At 46.0% G+C, this 16882-nt stretch overlaps 1 protein-coding gene across 2 annotated transcripts in view; it reads right to left on the reverse strand.

Moving 5' to 3' along the window:
* Window positions 1-16882, reverse strand: part of Crtc3 (CREB regulated transcription coactivator 3) — a 103664-nt gene that overhangs the window by 29943 nt on the left and 56839 nt on the right. For both annotated transcript variants that reach the window (XM_029542668.1, XM_021209990.2), the window contains exons 3-6: window positions 15775-15894; window positions 7612-7673; window positions 5721-5783; window positions 3579-3679 (exon numbers count right to left, since the gene is read on the reverse strand). In XM_029542668.1, the coding sequence (XP_029398528.1) occupies window positions 3579-3679; window positions 5721-5783; window positions 7612-7673; window positions 15775-15894 (346 nt within the window). The remainder of the gene's footprint in view (window positions 1-3578; window positions 3680-5720; window positions 5784-7611; window positions 7674-15774; window positions 15895-16882) is intronic.

Raw genomic sequence — 16882 nt, forward strand, 5'->3', positions numbered from 1 at the left:
TCTCTCTCTCTCTCTCTCTCTCTCTCTCTCTCTGTGTGTGTGTGTGAATGTGTGCACATATGATATATGATCCATGATCCACGTACACGTGGAGGCCAGAGGACAACCTTGGGTGTTGGTCCTCACAGCCCACCTTCTCTGAGACGGGCTATCTTCTCCCTTGCTGCCGCACCCGCCATGCTCCCTGGCCCATGAACTTTGGGAATTCTCCTGTCTCTACTCCCCACCTGCCCGTGGAAGCACTCGGCTTTCAGGTGCATCCTGCAGCTTTTTCATGGCTTCTGGGGACACAAACACAGGCTCTCATGTTTGCATGGCCAGTATTTTACCTGCTGAGCCTTCTCGCCAGCCCTTGGTGACTCTTTAGACCTGAGGGACTTGTGTCAGGCAGACCAGCGTCAGTGACGGGCCTAGCTCGCTCCTCACTGCTGTGGGTCAGAGCTCAGGGCTGGTTTAGGGGCCACTGAGATACAGGTTATATCTCTGCCCCTCAGCGAGACTGAGGGGTCTACAGTCCTCAGGGATGGCCGTCGGCAGCCACAGTCTGCACTCTTTTGCTCTTAGCTCCTAGACTGCTAATAAGGGCCACTTTAGCCCCTTCTCCAATTACAGTTTGGGGATAAAGCTAGGCTGAGAGACAGGGCAAATGTCACAGAGAGCTACTGTGCTGATCCTTCCAGATGTGTATACCAAACAGTAATTAAACTGCACATGCTACCAGGGAAATGGGCAATTAAACAAGAGAGAAACTATAAAAACCCTGTTTGGTTGTATAAAAGTTTATTTCTGTCATTTATGGCTTCATATCATTTGTGTAATTGTCATGTAACTCAATAACCATTATGAACACTACCAACCACCTATCAGGCTAATGGCTTTGCTTCCTGGGGATGCAAACTGAGCTGGCAAATATATCGTACACTTGACAGCTCCTGTAGCTATATTCCAAGCAGACGCTCCCTCACGATCTGCTCTCAGCACTGACAACGGCAAAGGGCTTCCATCACTGTGCCAGCAAAGATTCCCAGAAAGGGCCATTATTATTGTTCTCACTACAGAACCTAGTTCTGGGCTTTGATTATATTTTCCCATCACTTTTTAAATCTTTACTTTATTTGGTGGGTCCTATAAAAAGAAATACTTTTTTGTGAAGCTAGTTGATATTTTTAAAATCCAAAAGGAAAGAAAATGAAAAACTTTAATGAATTACAGGGGGAAAATACATAAAAACCATTTAAAATAGCTCCCACCAACAAATATAATTCTCCAGAAATAATTCTCATCCTTGGAGACTTGAATAATATTTTAAACACACTGGCTTTCCCATGTAAACACATCCATATTTGGATGTGTTTCTGGGTTCTGTGGTACTTGAAGGCGACTGCAGAGCGGGCACCCAGTGCAGGCATCCATGCTGGGGCGGGCCACCTTCTGTAGCTGGCAGATACTGTGACCCACAATATCTAACACATGAAGGGGAGAGACCCCCAGAGTTCCCAAGGCACGCCAAGAGCCCCTTCCTCCCCTCCTGGTTTCCTATTGCTCAGGGATTGAGTGGGCATGTGGGTTGCTCCACCTCTCCACACAGTCCCACACCTGCTGACAGCTCTCACCTCTTCCCTCAGAGACCCAGAAACTCTTAGAAGAAATTCCATTTCTTTAGTGACTTTGTCTTTACATAGGAGCTCAAATGTTCCTTAAATTACCCACAATTCCCTTGTCCTCTCTAGGTCCTTAGTCCCTTCTAGAAAAGGACAATCTCAGCACAGAGGGCAAAGCTGAGGCAGGAATCCAGGGGTTCCAGGGACGATCCTAGCTGCTGGGTCCCCACTGGTTACAGGCTCTGCTTTTTAAGGCTTTGTTTATACATATCCATCTCTACCTATCCCAGAGCCAATCTCTAACCTCCCACACACCCCACTTCTCTAACACTGTTCAGTGACCCATATCCAATTCCAACTTCTGCCAACTTCCCTCTCATATTCCCATGTGTGGAAATATAGCAGACATCCCCGTCCAATTCCAAAGCTCTCAGACTTTACAAGCAAAGAGTCATTTCAATAAATGAATTGTATAAAGGGAACAAATAACAATTACTATCAAATCCCATCTATAATATATGCAAGGAGGAAAGGCCATGAATGGCTCTCTCAAAAGAAACAAATATTTTAGGTTTTAAATAGACCATAACTGTAAAGAAAACTGGAAAAGCTAGTACGTAGGCCAGCCCTCATACTCAAAATCAATCTATGTATGGAACAGATGGCTCCAGCCCGTGCTCGTTCTAGATTAGAATGGCAAGACAGACAGGCTCGGGAAGTACCTGAGTGAAGCATCCTTACTTTGGGTTCAGGCTAGATGTAAGCACCTATGGTGGGTTTCAGGGTGTGCTCAGTACTATGTGACTTCTTGGCACTTCCGCAGTCAGTGTGCCTCTCTATACTGGGCACTGTGTCAGGGAGGACAAGACTTTAAGATAATGCCTTCAGGAAAGTCACCCTAAGCAGAGAGATGGATGTGCATCTACTCGAAGAAGCAGATGTCACAGCACCTGCTTGTAGGAGGCTGGGACAGGGGAGGACATGGGTAGCTCAGGACCAGAGAGGGAGGAAGGTCAGGAAAGGTCCCACTGAAGTACAAACACAGTGGAGGCTTTTACACTGAGGCAGGAGAGGAAGCTATGGGAACAGGATGAAACCACAGAATACCGGCGAGTCCACACAGCGGTGAGGACAGGGGGCAGTGTGTGTGTGTGTGTGTGTGTGTGTGTGTGTGTGTGTTGTGTTAATGCTGTGGCTCGTCATTCCAAGCTAGCTTGAGGTGGGGTACAGTGAAGGTTCTGCCAGGAGAGGATGAGGAGCAGGGATGGTTAACAACGGGAGCAGAGCAGGAGGTGGCCCAAGTCTGCCCTTTCACGGTTCCTGGCCTTTCTCTTTCAGACTTTCTCTGGACCACAGAAACATGTTCTGAACAGAAGTGGGGGACAAGGAGCAGATGATGGATGACACTCAGCTTGCATTCTTTCCCCTCTCTCTTGCCTTGTTCTCTGGGACATGTCTTCCTGTAGAAAGGTCTCCTTGAGTCTCCCCTGGCCCCTGGTCTTGATTATTCCTTCCAGAGGAATTGCCTGTGCCAGTACTGCTAGCTGCTGGGAGGATTTGCCTCATCTGGAGGGTCAGTCATACAAAGCTGATGAACCCACAAAGTGGAGCCCCTTCTAACCTGGTCTTACCAGTGACAAAAGGAGGCCTTAGAGAACCCAACATAAGATTAGGCTGCGAGGCTGTGCATAGGACAAGAGCAGCTGGGGTGCTACTGCGGGAACCTGTGCAAGACTGGAGTGCCTAGAGAAGTGTGGGCACCAAAGGGAAGAGGAAGCCAGAGCCAGGAGGTGCCAGCAGGGGAGCAGAAGCCATGGAAGGAGCAAGGTAGGGATCCATCTTAACGCTGCTGTGAATGCACACTTCCCCTGCTGCGAGCTCTGCTCGGAAGACCACCAAACCCAGGAAGAGCATGCACTGCGTACAGCGCAGAAGCAGGAAGCACGGATACAGCTAGCAGAGGCCCGTGTGTCTTACCCATGTATGGGGCAGGCCAGGCTGACTGGCCTCCTCCTCCATAGGGGTCCTGGGGTTTGGTACTCAGAGCACTCGTGTGAAGAGCAGAATCAGAATTGGTCCTAAGGAGGCGAGGAGAGAGTCTGGCTGAAAATCCATTTCTTCCTTAGTGAAATGCATTTTTTTTCTGAATATTATCAACAGGAGAAAAGATGAGAATAATAGACTTACAAATATCCATACCTTGAGGGTCAGGACCTACCTGTAGTCCTTTACATCAAAAAAGCATTTGAGGATGACTTGTATGTTCAAAAGGAGTTTAATTTGTATTTGGATAATCTACACTCTGATGCTAACTGTACGAGGCCGGCTTCTGATTCACAGCTTCCCTAAGACCACCCTTTTCCTCTCCGGAACTCAGAACTCAGCCTCAGGCCAGGCTAGTCTGTGTCCATACTAGGCTTGCTGAGAATTCTTGCATCTAAAACAGTGGTTCCCAAGCCTTTTCAGGGAGAATTCGAGATCAAAATACTACCACACACTGTCTCCACTCCTGCCCTTTGATGGCACAGTGGGATGGTCCAGCAGTTGTGTGATGTCAGCACAACAGACTGAACGCAGACAATGACTCCGCCTGCCAGAGGTATAACAATGCAGCTGTTCTCATTTGTTTTAGAAAATGATTATTGTGTTTCTTTTTTTAAAAAAAGAAATATACACACACACACACACACACACACACACACACACACACACACACACACACACAGGCATGCAGTGGGTTGATTGTTGTACGCTGATATGCACCAGTGGGTATATTTCATGGCTCCACATTAGACTTCTCTCAGCCACAGCTGAGGATCGATAGGTCGATAGGTATACTCACAGGGAGAAATGCTCTTTTGGTGCTTTGGTGGTTTTTCAGAGTGTAAATACTCCTGGACAAAAGTTTGGGAACTGTTGATCAACATCAAGAATCTCAAATACTCCCAGAGAGCTCTAGTGTGTGCACAACTTCAACTCCAAAAGATGGCAACTACTTATTTACTCTACCCAAAAGTCAAATCAGACTGTCTATCATAAAGGGGACAATGAGCAACTTCGTTAGCCTAGAATGGTTCTTCCTGGCCTGCTCCAGGTAACGGCTTCATGTGACTTAAACCACATGGCTTCAGAGGAGGGAAAAGGTGAAAGGGGAGGACCCTGGGATCCAGCAGAAACAGCATGAGCCCTGGGGGCTCCAGGCTCCTTCACAGAGTCACAGAGACCCAGGAGGCATCCATCAAACAGATGATTGAAAATGGGGATGTGGACTGGCTGTGGGACCATGTGGAGAAAATGATGGTTAATTTTGTTAATTGCATTGGTTATCATTTTTCAAGCCTCTTGGCCTCTGACTGTAGGGTACTTACAGGTGAGACAGGCTTTATCTAGCTGGTCATGGAATAACATACGAGGAAGAAAGGAGTCAGACTGGCAGAATGCTGGTCAAGACAGAACCACGTCCAGTGGGCACAGGGATTGCTCACAATTCTATCTTTCCCACACACCACAAAGGTTCAACTCTATAGCCCATTCTGGTTTTCAACTTGGCAGTTCTCCTGCCTCAGCTTCTGGAGTACTGGGATTACTGCCTGATTCAAGGGTTTGGTTTTGTTTTTTCAAATTCCAGCCTCCTTGAATACTAGCTAAAGGGCTCTGGGGCAAGCCATTTATCCTCTTAAAGCAGAAAAGAACACTCATTCTTGTCATGTTGGGATTGAAAAATGACCCAGGTCCTTCCTAAAGTATGGCCCAAAGTAACCTCAAGAAGAGTTGATATTTATTGTGTACTGTGCCTTCATGTAGCATCCTATTTAAGTTCCTACAGCCACCCCATAATGGGTGCAAGTACCTCCACGTTCATATGTGCAGACCAAGGGAGAAAGCAGTCACTTTGCCCAGGATCACATGCTAAGAGGCAAACTTTGGTGGTCTCCTCTAGACCTCATATCTTTACTGACCACACTATCTCCTACATATTCAATTTTTTTCTTTTTAATTGTTTCATATAAACACAAGTGATATAAACAGATTGGGTAGCAAGATAATATGTAAAGATTACCTGGCTAATCAAATCTGTCTCCTGGAAAATGTACTTCCATCATGAATCAGCTCACATACCTGTTAAGTGCAGATGTTAGCCTGAACCCAGGATGCTTCTCTTCTTTCCAAGGAGGCTGTTGCCTTTAGAAACCAGAATGACATAAAAAGGAAAGAAACTTAAGCTATGGGACCAACGGAGTGCTTCAGGCCAGGGCTTGATAGCTGGCTCCTCTAACCTAGCTGTGTAAGCCAAGAGTTCTACAGGTCCCCTCTGCTCATCACTGTGCAGAGGAGGCCTGACTGAATGATTGCTCAGGACCCGCAGCTCTGATTCCCAGGATAACTAAGGGAACCCATCGCACAACGTCAGCTAGCTGGGCACACTTGAATGCTGACTGGAACTAGTCAAAGGAAGGCTGATCCCTCTCAGAGGGACAGTGGGTCTTATTCTAGGTACAAAAGAGTTACCCCTTGTCATGTGCCTTGAGTCTGTGCAGGGGCGCTTTGGTAATCCTGGAGGCAAACACTTTGCTCTCATGCGGAAGCCCACGAAGTGCAATGTACTTTGTAGCCATTCTATGAAAATATTCACCTGGCCAATCCCAGGGCCTGAGAATCAAAGTCATTTTCTTGGCTACAGAGATGAAATGCATCCGCTGGAGATGTGCCTTTTCTAACTTAAAACACACTACTGTTTTACCTTACAGACTTGAAACTCAGGACTCCTGGGGAGGCTGAGGGCTTATGTGAGGCAGGGCTGCTGTCGGCCATCTTGATCCCCTTTCTTGGATCCACACTACATTATTCCTGATAAGGGCTCAGCCAGTATTTGCCCAAAGAATTGATAAGGAAATTCAGAGTTGAGACTCAGATAGTTTATTTTTTTAAATGTCTCCTTTTTTTGAGACAGTATCTCACACTGTATCTTAGGCTAATCTTGAATTCACGGCAATTCTCCTGCTTCAGCATCCCAAATTACAAGTGTGGGCCACACTCCTGGTGATATATACATATTTAGAATCTCTTCTGTCAGATATGGCAGTGTGAAACAATCCACGCCCATAGCAGGTGCTGCACTAATGCCATGGTGGGCCACCAGTTATACGGATACAATGTGCTCAGAGACTAAACCAAACTCACAGCACACAGGGTCCACTCAGGAGTCTTCCATTCTTTTCTGAACTGACTAAGAAATGCCAGAGAAGGGGTTTATTTTTTCATGTCTACTATAAGACTACCAAATCAGACCTTTTGTTGGTAAATGTTTAATAACATGTTTCTATTTGAATCTAGATTTGCTTAAGTATTTTTTGTTCTATATTTTCTTACAAGCTCAGAATTACACACAAAAAGGTTGAGGAGTTTTTGATGTTGTGACCTGAGACAGAGATTCCTTTCACAGTTTAGGCTACCTGGAGTTTACTATGTCACTCAAGCTAACCTCAAGCTTGTGATTCTCCCGCTTCTGAAGTGTTAGGATTACAGGCATGTACCGTCACACCCAGCTCAAGATTTAAATTTTGAAGATAAAACAAATTTGATGTTAAAAATATCTAACTAGGCTAGGCTCTTGAGAGATAGAAATGGGAGGATTGTTGTGAGTTCAAGGCTAGCCTGGTCTACATAGCAAGCTCCAGGACGGCCTATACTACATAGAGATCCAGCTCCTCCCCCCCAAAAAAAAATTCATAGTGGAACATGTCTCTAATTCCAGCATCAGAGAGGTAGAGGCAGGAGAAGCTGGAGTTCAAGGCCATCCTTGGCTACATCACAAATTAGAGGCCAGCCTGGGCTAGAAGAGACCTTGACTTGATTATTAAAAACACAATAAGTAAAATAACAAATAAGTCTAAACCAGCATTGACGATGGTTAAAATAAAGTGAAACCATCTTAAAAAGAGGCTCTCCCTGCCTGTTAAAATACTTCTACAGAACACACACATCACATGTGTACATACATGATACTTACCGTGGCCAGCTCTCATCCAGGTGCTGCGGAGAATAACTGGCTGCAAAAGCATTTCCATCGAAGTAGAATTTTTAATAAAGGAAAACAAACTGTATGGGTGTTGAAGCAGAATTATGAAGCAAAGTGGAGTCTGAGCTGAGAGCCTGCAGCTGCTGATCCCACGCCTGACGGCACAGGCTCTTCACTCCTCGTGGGCTCTGGGCTTCCACCTTCTAACCAGTGCCTTCACCACACTCCTGTGGCGGGCTCCTCTGCTTTTTGTGGTGTGTGTGTGTGTGTGTGTGTGTGTGTGTGTGTGTGTGTGTGTGTGTGTGTGTTTTCAAGAACTTCGTCGACTTGCATCACAAACACTGGCGAGGCTGTCATGCTCAGGAGGCTGAGGCAGGAAAACGGAAAGTTTGAGAGCAGAGTTGGCAACTTAAGAGTCTCTTTCAAAGAAAGTAAAACCCAGAAGTGGTGGGCATATGGTTCAATGGCAGAGCACTTGTCTAGTATGTGTAAGGTCCTGGGCCAGTCCTCAGTCCCAGAGGGATACACTTCTTGTTTGAGTTTGTTTGGGGGAAGCTTTGGGGCTCTCTTGCTAAGTAGCCTAGGTTGGCCTCGCTCACAGCAATCCTTCCACTTCAGCCTCGGACCGTGCAACCGTATCTGTCTAAAGACAGTCCTTTCCCCCAATTAAGGGGAGTCCCTGTTCCTTCTGAATCAAAAGCGAGCTGCGCTGGATCTGAAGAGGATGTGAATTCCTAGCATAAAGGCTTTGTATTCCAGGTTCTGTGTTGTTTACTGGGTCTGGAAAGCCTGAAGATCCACTCCAAATACACAGAGACGAATGGGATGTTGACTCCACAAAGTGAAGCAGAGCTGTCAGTACTGCTTTAGTGAACTGCACTCAGAGGGTAGACTATCTTAAAACATTTTAAATCATCTCGCTCTGCTTTTAAAAACAATTTAAAAGCTAGGCATGGCAGCACATGCCTTTGACCCCAGCCCTGAGAGGCAGAGGCAGGCTTACTTCTGTTTGTTCGAGGCCAGCCTGGTCTACAGAATAAGTTCCAGGCCTTCCAGGACTGCACAGTGAGACTTTGTCTCAGAAAGAAATCAATTGAACAACTAATTTAAAAAGGGGACCAGGGAAACAACTAAATAGTTAAATACAGGCAGCTCACAACCACCTGTAATTCCAGCTCCAAGGGAGCCAATCAGGAATCTGTCCTTACACACCTCCCCCACTCATATAGTTAAATACAATAAAGAGAACAATTATAGTTATTAAAATTACAATAACTATAACAAAAATACATCTTAGATGGGAAATGGTGGCTCACACCTTTAGTCCCAGTACTGGGGAGGTAGAGGCAGGTGGATCTCTGTGAGTTCAAGGCCAGACTGGTCTACAGAGTGAGTTCCAGGACAGCCAAAGCCACACAGAGAAACCCTGTCTTAAATCACAAAAAATAAATACATAGATAGTAAATAAAATCTTATAAAACTCAAACTAAACCAAACTAACAACACACAAAAGCAAAACCCAAGCCTCCTTCCGGCATCTCTTCTTGCTCACAGGCAGACCCATAGCTGCATCCGCCCAGTGTGGCCCCGCGCTCTCAGCCCCTCCCACATGCCGCCTCGCTCTCTGGCGGACGCAGCCTCCTTATGACTTGACTCTCCCCTCCCTACTGTCACCACACCCATTCTTTTTGTCTCTTCTGCCACTGACCTGATCAAATACACACTTTACAGTCACCAATACTGCTCTGAAGTATTATTTATGAAGTATTATATTGGAAGAAATAAGTAAAAAAGAATATTTATTTCTTTTTTAAGGGAGAAATAATAATATAGGAAATGCAAGTATACATTAAGACACCAGAAATAGGAAAATGGAGATAATAAGCACCTACTATGTGTCTGTCTTTTGTTAAATAAGATCATGTTACCCCCATTAAAAAATTTTTTTGAGACAGGGTTTCATGGTATAGTTATAGCTGTCCTGGAATTTAACTCTGTAGACCAGGCTGGCCTCAAATACTGTTGTGCATTTCTTTTCAAATGTGGCTTGAGGGCTGGCAAGGTGATGCAGCTAAAGGGGCTTGCCATGCAAATTTAGCAGCATGAGTTCCACCCCCAAACCTATGCCAAGATAGACAGAAAGAACTTACTCCAGTAAACTGGCTAGTGTGCCTTGGCATTCATGCTCCACCCCCACACCATACACACACACACACACACACACACTAATATGTTAAAATTTTTGACTTGATATATTCTTTTTATAGAAGCATGTTTGGGCCAAACATGGTGGCTCAAATACTGTCTGCCTGCCTCTGCCTCCCGAGTGCCGGGATTAAAGTGTCCACACCACCTGACAGCATCCTTTTAATTTTAAAAATCTTAGAAGCAGATGACGTTATCACCACTTCACAGCTGAAGAAAATGGAGGCTCAGCCCTCCATGGCTGGCATGGTGGGCTGGGGTCAAACCTACCATTCACTCACTCCAAGGCTTCAGACTACAGCAAGCCTCCCGCCTCTGGTGAGGTGGTGAGCTGACACCATGGGCCCCACAGAAGAGAGAGCATGTACTTTGGGGTGTCCTCAAAAGAAGATGGAGCCTAGAAAGGATTGGGCTCAGGAGGAAATGGGTCTTAATGGAGTGGGGGCCTGCTGTGGAGGCGTAGGCTGGGCATCACGTGAGTACAAAATATGGAACTAGAGAAATGTGGGCACTAATGGGATCTTAATGACTTCACTATGGCTGCAAGTGTGTCTTCCAGATAATACTCACTTTCTTTGTCACGTCTCATTATCTTATTTCTTAACCCGACTCTGAGCGACATGATGAGACAGAAGTGTTTCCCAGAGATGCCTGTCTTCGATCTGATTAGGCTTAATGTCTGTGAAGTTCAGGGTTGGTCCCGGAAATGGAGAAAAGAGGCAGAGGTGAAGATGGGGAAAGAAGTGCCCATGAGACAGGAGGATGTCAGTGCTGGAGCAGTCCAAGCCTGGAGGGAGAGGCACAGCCTCTCACAGCCTGCACTTCTCTGCCTTCTTCTCTTCTGGAGGGACTGGTGAGCCTCTGCTTACAAAAGGTCAGGTCATCAAGCAAACAAATGTCTAGCACAGCTTTTTAAGTAAACCGCTGTTCTTAAAGCCACCGAGTCCCAACCAGGCGTGGTGCGCACTCCTCTAATTCCAACACTTGGAGGCAGAGCAGGCAGGTCTCTGGGACTTCGAGGCTAGTCTGCTCTATATAGTTCCGGGACAGCCAGGGCTACACAGTGAGACCCTGTCTCAAAAACAAATCAGGAGGTGTCATCACAAAGTATTGGCCACGCAAGTTAGACTGTGGTAGCGTAATAACACCACCACAGTGGGCAAATACTTGTCACCTCAACGTTGAGGCTCTGAGTTTGCATATTACCCTCTTAATAAGCACTCAGAACATGACAATGCAGTAACTCCCTGCTGTTCTTCATCTGACTAGGCTGAGGTAAAAGAAGCGAGGATGTGGCTTATGGGCTCTCTTCTTAATTCTATCTCATCTAGTTAGGTTTATCCTTACTGACTGAGGGAGCGAGGAGCTAGGCTTCCCTGTCCACGAGAAGAGGCTGTGTGGGTCCTTCCCATGTCTATGCTGTATCTTCTGATGTCTGCTTCCTTTCCTTTCCTTTTCCTCTTTCTCTTCCTAAGACAGGATCTCATTCTAGACTACAGTGGCTTTGAATTTGCTGTGTAGCCCAGGTTAGCCTTGAACTGCAATCATCCTCCTGTGTTGGCTTTCTGAGTGTTGAAACTGCACTTGCAAGCCACCATGTTGGGCCCAAACATGCTCTTATAAAAAGAATATATCAAGTCATAATTTTTAACATATTAGTGTATGTGTGTGTGTGTGTGTGTGTGTGTGTGTGTGTGTGCATGGTGTGGGGGCGGAGCATGAATGCCAAGGCACACTGGCCAGTTTACTGGAGTAAGTTCTCTCTATCTAGCTTGGCATAGGTTTGGGGGTGGAACTCATGCTGCTAAATTTGCATGGCAAGCCCCTTTAGCTGCATCACCTTGCCAGCCCTCAAGCCACATTTGAAAAGAAATGCACATCTTCCTAAGTCTTTGCACAGGTGGAAGGGACACAGGCTGCATATGGCACCATGATGTCAGCCTTGTTCAGGGCAGTGTCTCTGCCTCTGATAGGAATGTTACATAAGAATTGGGTTTTAAGGCAGCACACGTTTTGAAATCCTTATGAAGATAGACATTTATTAACTCCAGAGCTTCTCAGAGCCTTCCTATACACCGTAAGACTCTAACAGCAGGTGGGGGACTTAACAGGTTATGAATCTCAAAGAACAATGTCCCATGTTGTAAAATGTCCATTCTGTGTGACAAGATCAGTCAAAGCAAGACCCGCTGCAGAGCAGAGCGGTTCCCAACTCCCAGAGCCACAGGCACGATTCTCTGGACACTCAGGCCAGGGTGCCCAACTCTGTTGAGAACTTTCCTAACACTTGTTTTTCCCTTTCAAACAACACACCTCTTAAAAGACAGCATTGCTAGTGTGTCCTCTTTTAATACATTACTTACAGACCAGAGAACAGTCACATGCTGTCAATGTATGGAAATAGTTCAGAAACTTGTTAAAATGGTGTTTGGGTTGGAGCAAGTTTGCTACCATTGAGAAGCAGGGCATGGGGTGGAGGTGGGGTAGGGGTAGGGTGGCTGCTAAGGGCATGGACTGCTGCCTAAAGCTCTAACTTCTGCACTAAGCTCCCAGACCAGGAATAGCCTTTGTGGTGCCTCTGCTGTGCCTGCAGGTGGCAGGGGTCGACCAGGGTCACCTTGTGGCAAGCCCTGGCTTTGTGGTAGCCATCCATGCCAAGAACTCGGCCTACTGCAGAAGGAATCTCCTGTGGGTCGGGGCTGCCCACTCCGGCAGGGAGCTGGAGTATTTGTTGACGATGCTCATTTTACTTGGGACCGATCTCTTATCTTAGCAAGTCTGACGACCCCAAAACAATACCCACACTAAGAAACATCTACACGAAGAAAATCCCGAATACGTCTTTTTTGCTTCTGTTTATATCAACAAAGATTCAAACCAGTTTTCTGGTTTCAAACGGTAAAACCTGTGAGCTGGAGAGATGGCTCAGAGGCTAAGAGCACTGGCTGCTCTTCCAGAGAACCTAATTTGGTTTCTAGCATCCACATGGTGGCTCACAACTGTCTGTGACTACAGTTTCAGGAACTCTCACATCTTCTAACTTCTATAGTGACCAGATACATATATGTGCACAGACAAACATGCAGATAAAATACCATATACATAAAAGATAATTCTTAAAAATTAGACTGGCACCATAGACAAATATGAAAGGCAGGAGTTTAAAGTGAGCTATTTCATAGCTAACAGAATGCACACCAGAAAAGCAACGAAGGTCTCGGTGTCTCCCTGCAAACTCTACGTAAGTCACCAGCTGAGGTGTCAAACTGTCCTACCTGTCACTTGCTGCTCAGTCTTTTGACTCCTCACACAGGACTTAATAGTTCATTAGTGACACCCCCCCCCAGGCTAGTGAACTTCTGTACATCAGCACAGGTCCATGCCCAGAATCCCAACTAGGGGCTTAGGAAACAATCACAGTGAGACGGCTCATGATCAGTGAATCAGATCACACTGCGCTCAACAGCTTTCTCTGCATAGCTGTTTGGTTTTTCCTTTCCCTGGGAGCTGGCAAGTTTTGCTAATGCTCTTACAAACCAATTCAGAGCCAGGCCATCCTCTAGGATGTATTACCCCAAATGAGACAGGTCCCCTGAGCACAAGTACAGTCCTTCCTAGGACTTTACCCATTCCATTCCTGGTGTCAGCATTTCCTTGGGAACTGCTATGCTCTATACTATCTATGGTGACTTGGATGAGAACAGCCCTCATAGCCTCTCATGTTTGAATACCTGGTCTCTAGTTGGTAGAACTAGTTAGGAAAGATTAGGAGGCGTGGCCTTGCTGTAGGAGGTGTCACTGGGTGGGGTAGGCTTTGAGGTTTCAGAAGACATTCCCAGTTAGCTGTCTCTCCTTTGAAGTTGTGTCTCAGGATGTGAGTGCCCATCTCCAGTGCCATGCCTGCCTTCCTGCTTTCTGCCATGCTCCCCACAATGATGCCATGGACTGTAGGTCCCTGAAACTCTAAGCCCCTAATAAACTCTTTCTTCTATAATTTTTCTTGGACATGGTGTCTTATTACAGAACTAGAAAAATAACTAAGATACCATCTGAAGTTATTTTCCTTAATTATTATTATTTGCCTCTTAGCTGTCCACCATCTCCCAAAGGACTGTAAAACTCAAAAACACAGGGTTGATATCCCCTTCACCACTTTGTGCTCTGTGCCTAAGACATTGCCTGGTCCAGGGAAGGGTCTCCATGTGTGTTTAGTAAGTAGACACACCACACCCTACTTCTTTCTTAACCTTTAAGCCCCAATCCCCTTTCTTCCCTCCCTCCCTTCCCCCTCTCTCTCCTCTCTCCTCTCTCCTCTCTCTTTCCATCTCTTCCCCACCCCTCTCCTCTTTTCTCTCTTTCCCTTCCCTCCATTCCTTTCCTTCTTCATGCTGAGAATGAACCCTAGGCTGTGCACAAGCCACAAGGCTCTCTGTCACTGAGGCATGCTAGCAGGAAATTTTTTTTTTCTTGAACCCAAACCTTCAAGAACGTTAGGCAAGCACCTCCCACTGAGCTGTACACTCTAGCCCCTGCGCAGTTCAATCGGGCAGAGAAATATCTGATTGTTTGCTAGAGGATTCCAAGCCATGTGGACAATGGTTCCGTGTGCCGCCCCACACTCAGAAGTGTTCATTAGATAAACTGCTCCCCCTTTACCCTCTGCTTTCTATACGAAGTCCAAGAAGGAATTCCCATGATCCTCTGTCATTCTCATGTGCCCTGACAGACACCATATAACAGAGAGAGCTAGAAGTCACTGCAGCTCTGTGGACTGGATCTGTCCAGTGGGGGAGAGCTGGGAGAAGTCAACAGGCCCCAGAACCACTGATCTCGTCTCTCAGCAGAGTGAGACCTGGAGGCCATGACAGCAAGGAAAGCTGGCCTTCCTATCCACATCCCTGCCGTTCCTCACAGGAGTATTTGCTAGCATATGTTATCATGGCCACTGCGTGGACGAGCCTGGGCTACATGAGTCACAGCAGTGGACTCTTAGGCAACTTACTCTGGTATCTTAGTTTTCTCATGGGAAAATTGAGGGTTAAAAAAAATAAACGACTCATTGAATTCTGAGGACTAAATGACATATAAATTGCCTCGCACAGTGTCTGGCATGGGTAGGTGCTCAGTAAACATGAGTGCCCTCCCCCACTTCCTGGTTTCTAAGCTTATGAAGCCAACTCCACCATCACTGCCAGGAATCAGCTCTCTGCAGGGAGACTCGCCCCGCCCAACTGCTCCTTGCTCCGCCAGGCTTGTCCTGAGCTCAGAGAAGTGAGAGATGCTCCCTCACTTCTGCCTCTCCTTCTAACCATCAGGCTCAGGTTTGTCTGCCCCAACCCTCAGCACTGTGCTGGCCCCACTCAGAAAGCCACCCTAGCCTGGTCCCTGCCCGACTCCCAACAGACAGCGTTGAGCTCAGCCCAGCCGGCCGGACTCACGGCTCCTTTCTTCCTTACTTAGCCACACACAGTGCAGTGTCCGTCACTGTTTAGGGGGTTTCCTTACATTTTACCTGTCATTTACTGAGTCTGAGACAGGACAGACCGTCTTGCAAGATTTCCTCTTTCAGTTCCAAAAGCAGGTCATCAGGTCAACAAAACACAAACACATTATCAATTTGCCTGGTTTTTGCTATCTAGTTGATTTAAAGTCAAGCTTAATACTGCTGATTTCTGAAGAAAATGTCAAAGATACCTTGCCTACCAGAACTGAATGTTTATGTTCTGTTCTATTCAACAGAACTTTACCGATGCTTTCATAAACAACTACCACGGTCTTCCCGGTGTAGCTGGAGGGATGTTTACAGTTTTAAACTCAGTTACTTTTATTGCTTCCTCTCTGTAGATCAGATGAAGCTCTGAGCCACAGGGGAACCACAGGGAGATAAATCCCGGTCATTTCTCAATCATTTCAAAATGCACACTCTCTTCAGACAGGGAAAAAGGATATCTGTCTCCCTGGCTTGTCCCCAGACCTCCGATGAAGGGGGTGGAAGCGGTTCCGGGCTGGCCTCTCCACCAGTCCATGGTGGCGGGTCCCACGAACATTATCAGCTTGATGAAGTGACGGCTGCAGAGAGAAAGAAGAACGGTTAGCCTCAATCATGAACTGACATCCTCGAGCAACTGGTAACAGACAAAAGCCGGAGTTTCTAACTTTACCATTGCGTGTTGGTGATGTGAGTCAAAGTAAATAAAATGTCACGCATGGCTCTATTTCTATATAATTACAGAATATATTAAAAACAGCCTTTAATGTGTTAATATGGAAGCAGACAGATCATATACAAAAATTGTCACAATTAGGAAAGGATAATCAGGGGGACTACGACTTCAAGCTCTTCTTGCTCTTCTAAAATTCTCCTCTAAGATGTATTTATTGGGCCAGCAAGATGGGTCAGTGTGTAAAGGTGCCTGCCTCACCAACCCCGATTCTGGGTTCAATCCCCTGACCCCACAAAAAGGAGGAAGGAAAGAACCAGCTCTGCACAAATGCCAGATGCACACACCCCCACACACAGATACACACATGCACACACACACACACACACACACACCCCACACACAGACATACACACAGACACACACACACACACACGTTTAAAACTACAATATTGAGCTGGGTGCCATACATCAGTAATTCCAGAATTTGAAAGGTAGAGGAAGAATAATCACAATTTCAAGGCCAACCTAGGCTATAGGGTAAAACAAACAAACAAACAAAACCAAAAGTAAATATCAAAAAAGAACTCAAACCCTGTTGCCCTAAAGTGTTTACTGTCCCCTCTGTCCTTCAAGCTTACCTGCATAGAACTTCTACATTAACTTTTATATTGCTGCACCTCGGAGTGAACGTTTCTGATATATAGCTTTTATATGTGACATTATTTCATAAATATATTATAAAACCTATTTATTACTTAAGAAATCACACAGCACTTCATCTCTAGTGTTCATAAAACCAGCCGCCTATATTGTAGTTCAAAAACTGTATCAAAAACTGAAATCCCTCAACATCTTCCACTTGCTAACAAGCGCCTCTGTCCTCCTGGCGTATA

This window comes from Mus pahari, chromosome 1 (assembly GCF_900095145.1).
Source record: "Mus pahari chromosome 1, PAHARI_EIJ_v1.1, whole genome shotgun sequence".
NCBI classification, from domain to species: Eukaryota; Metazoa; Chordata; class Mammalia; order Rodentia; family Muridae; genus Mus; species Mus pahari.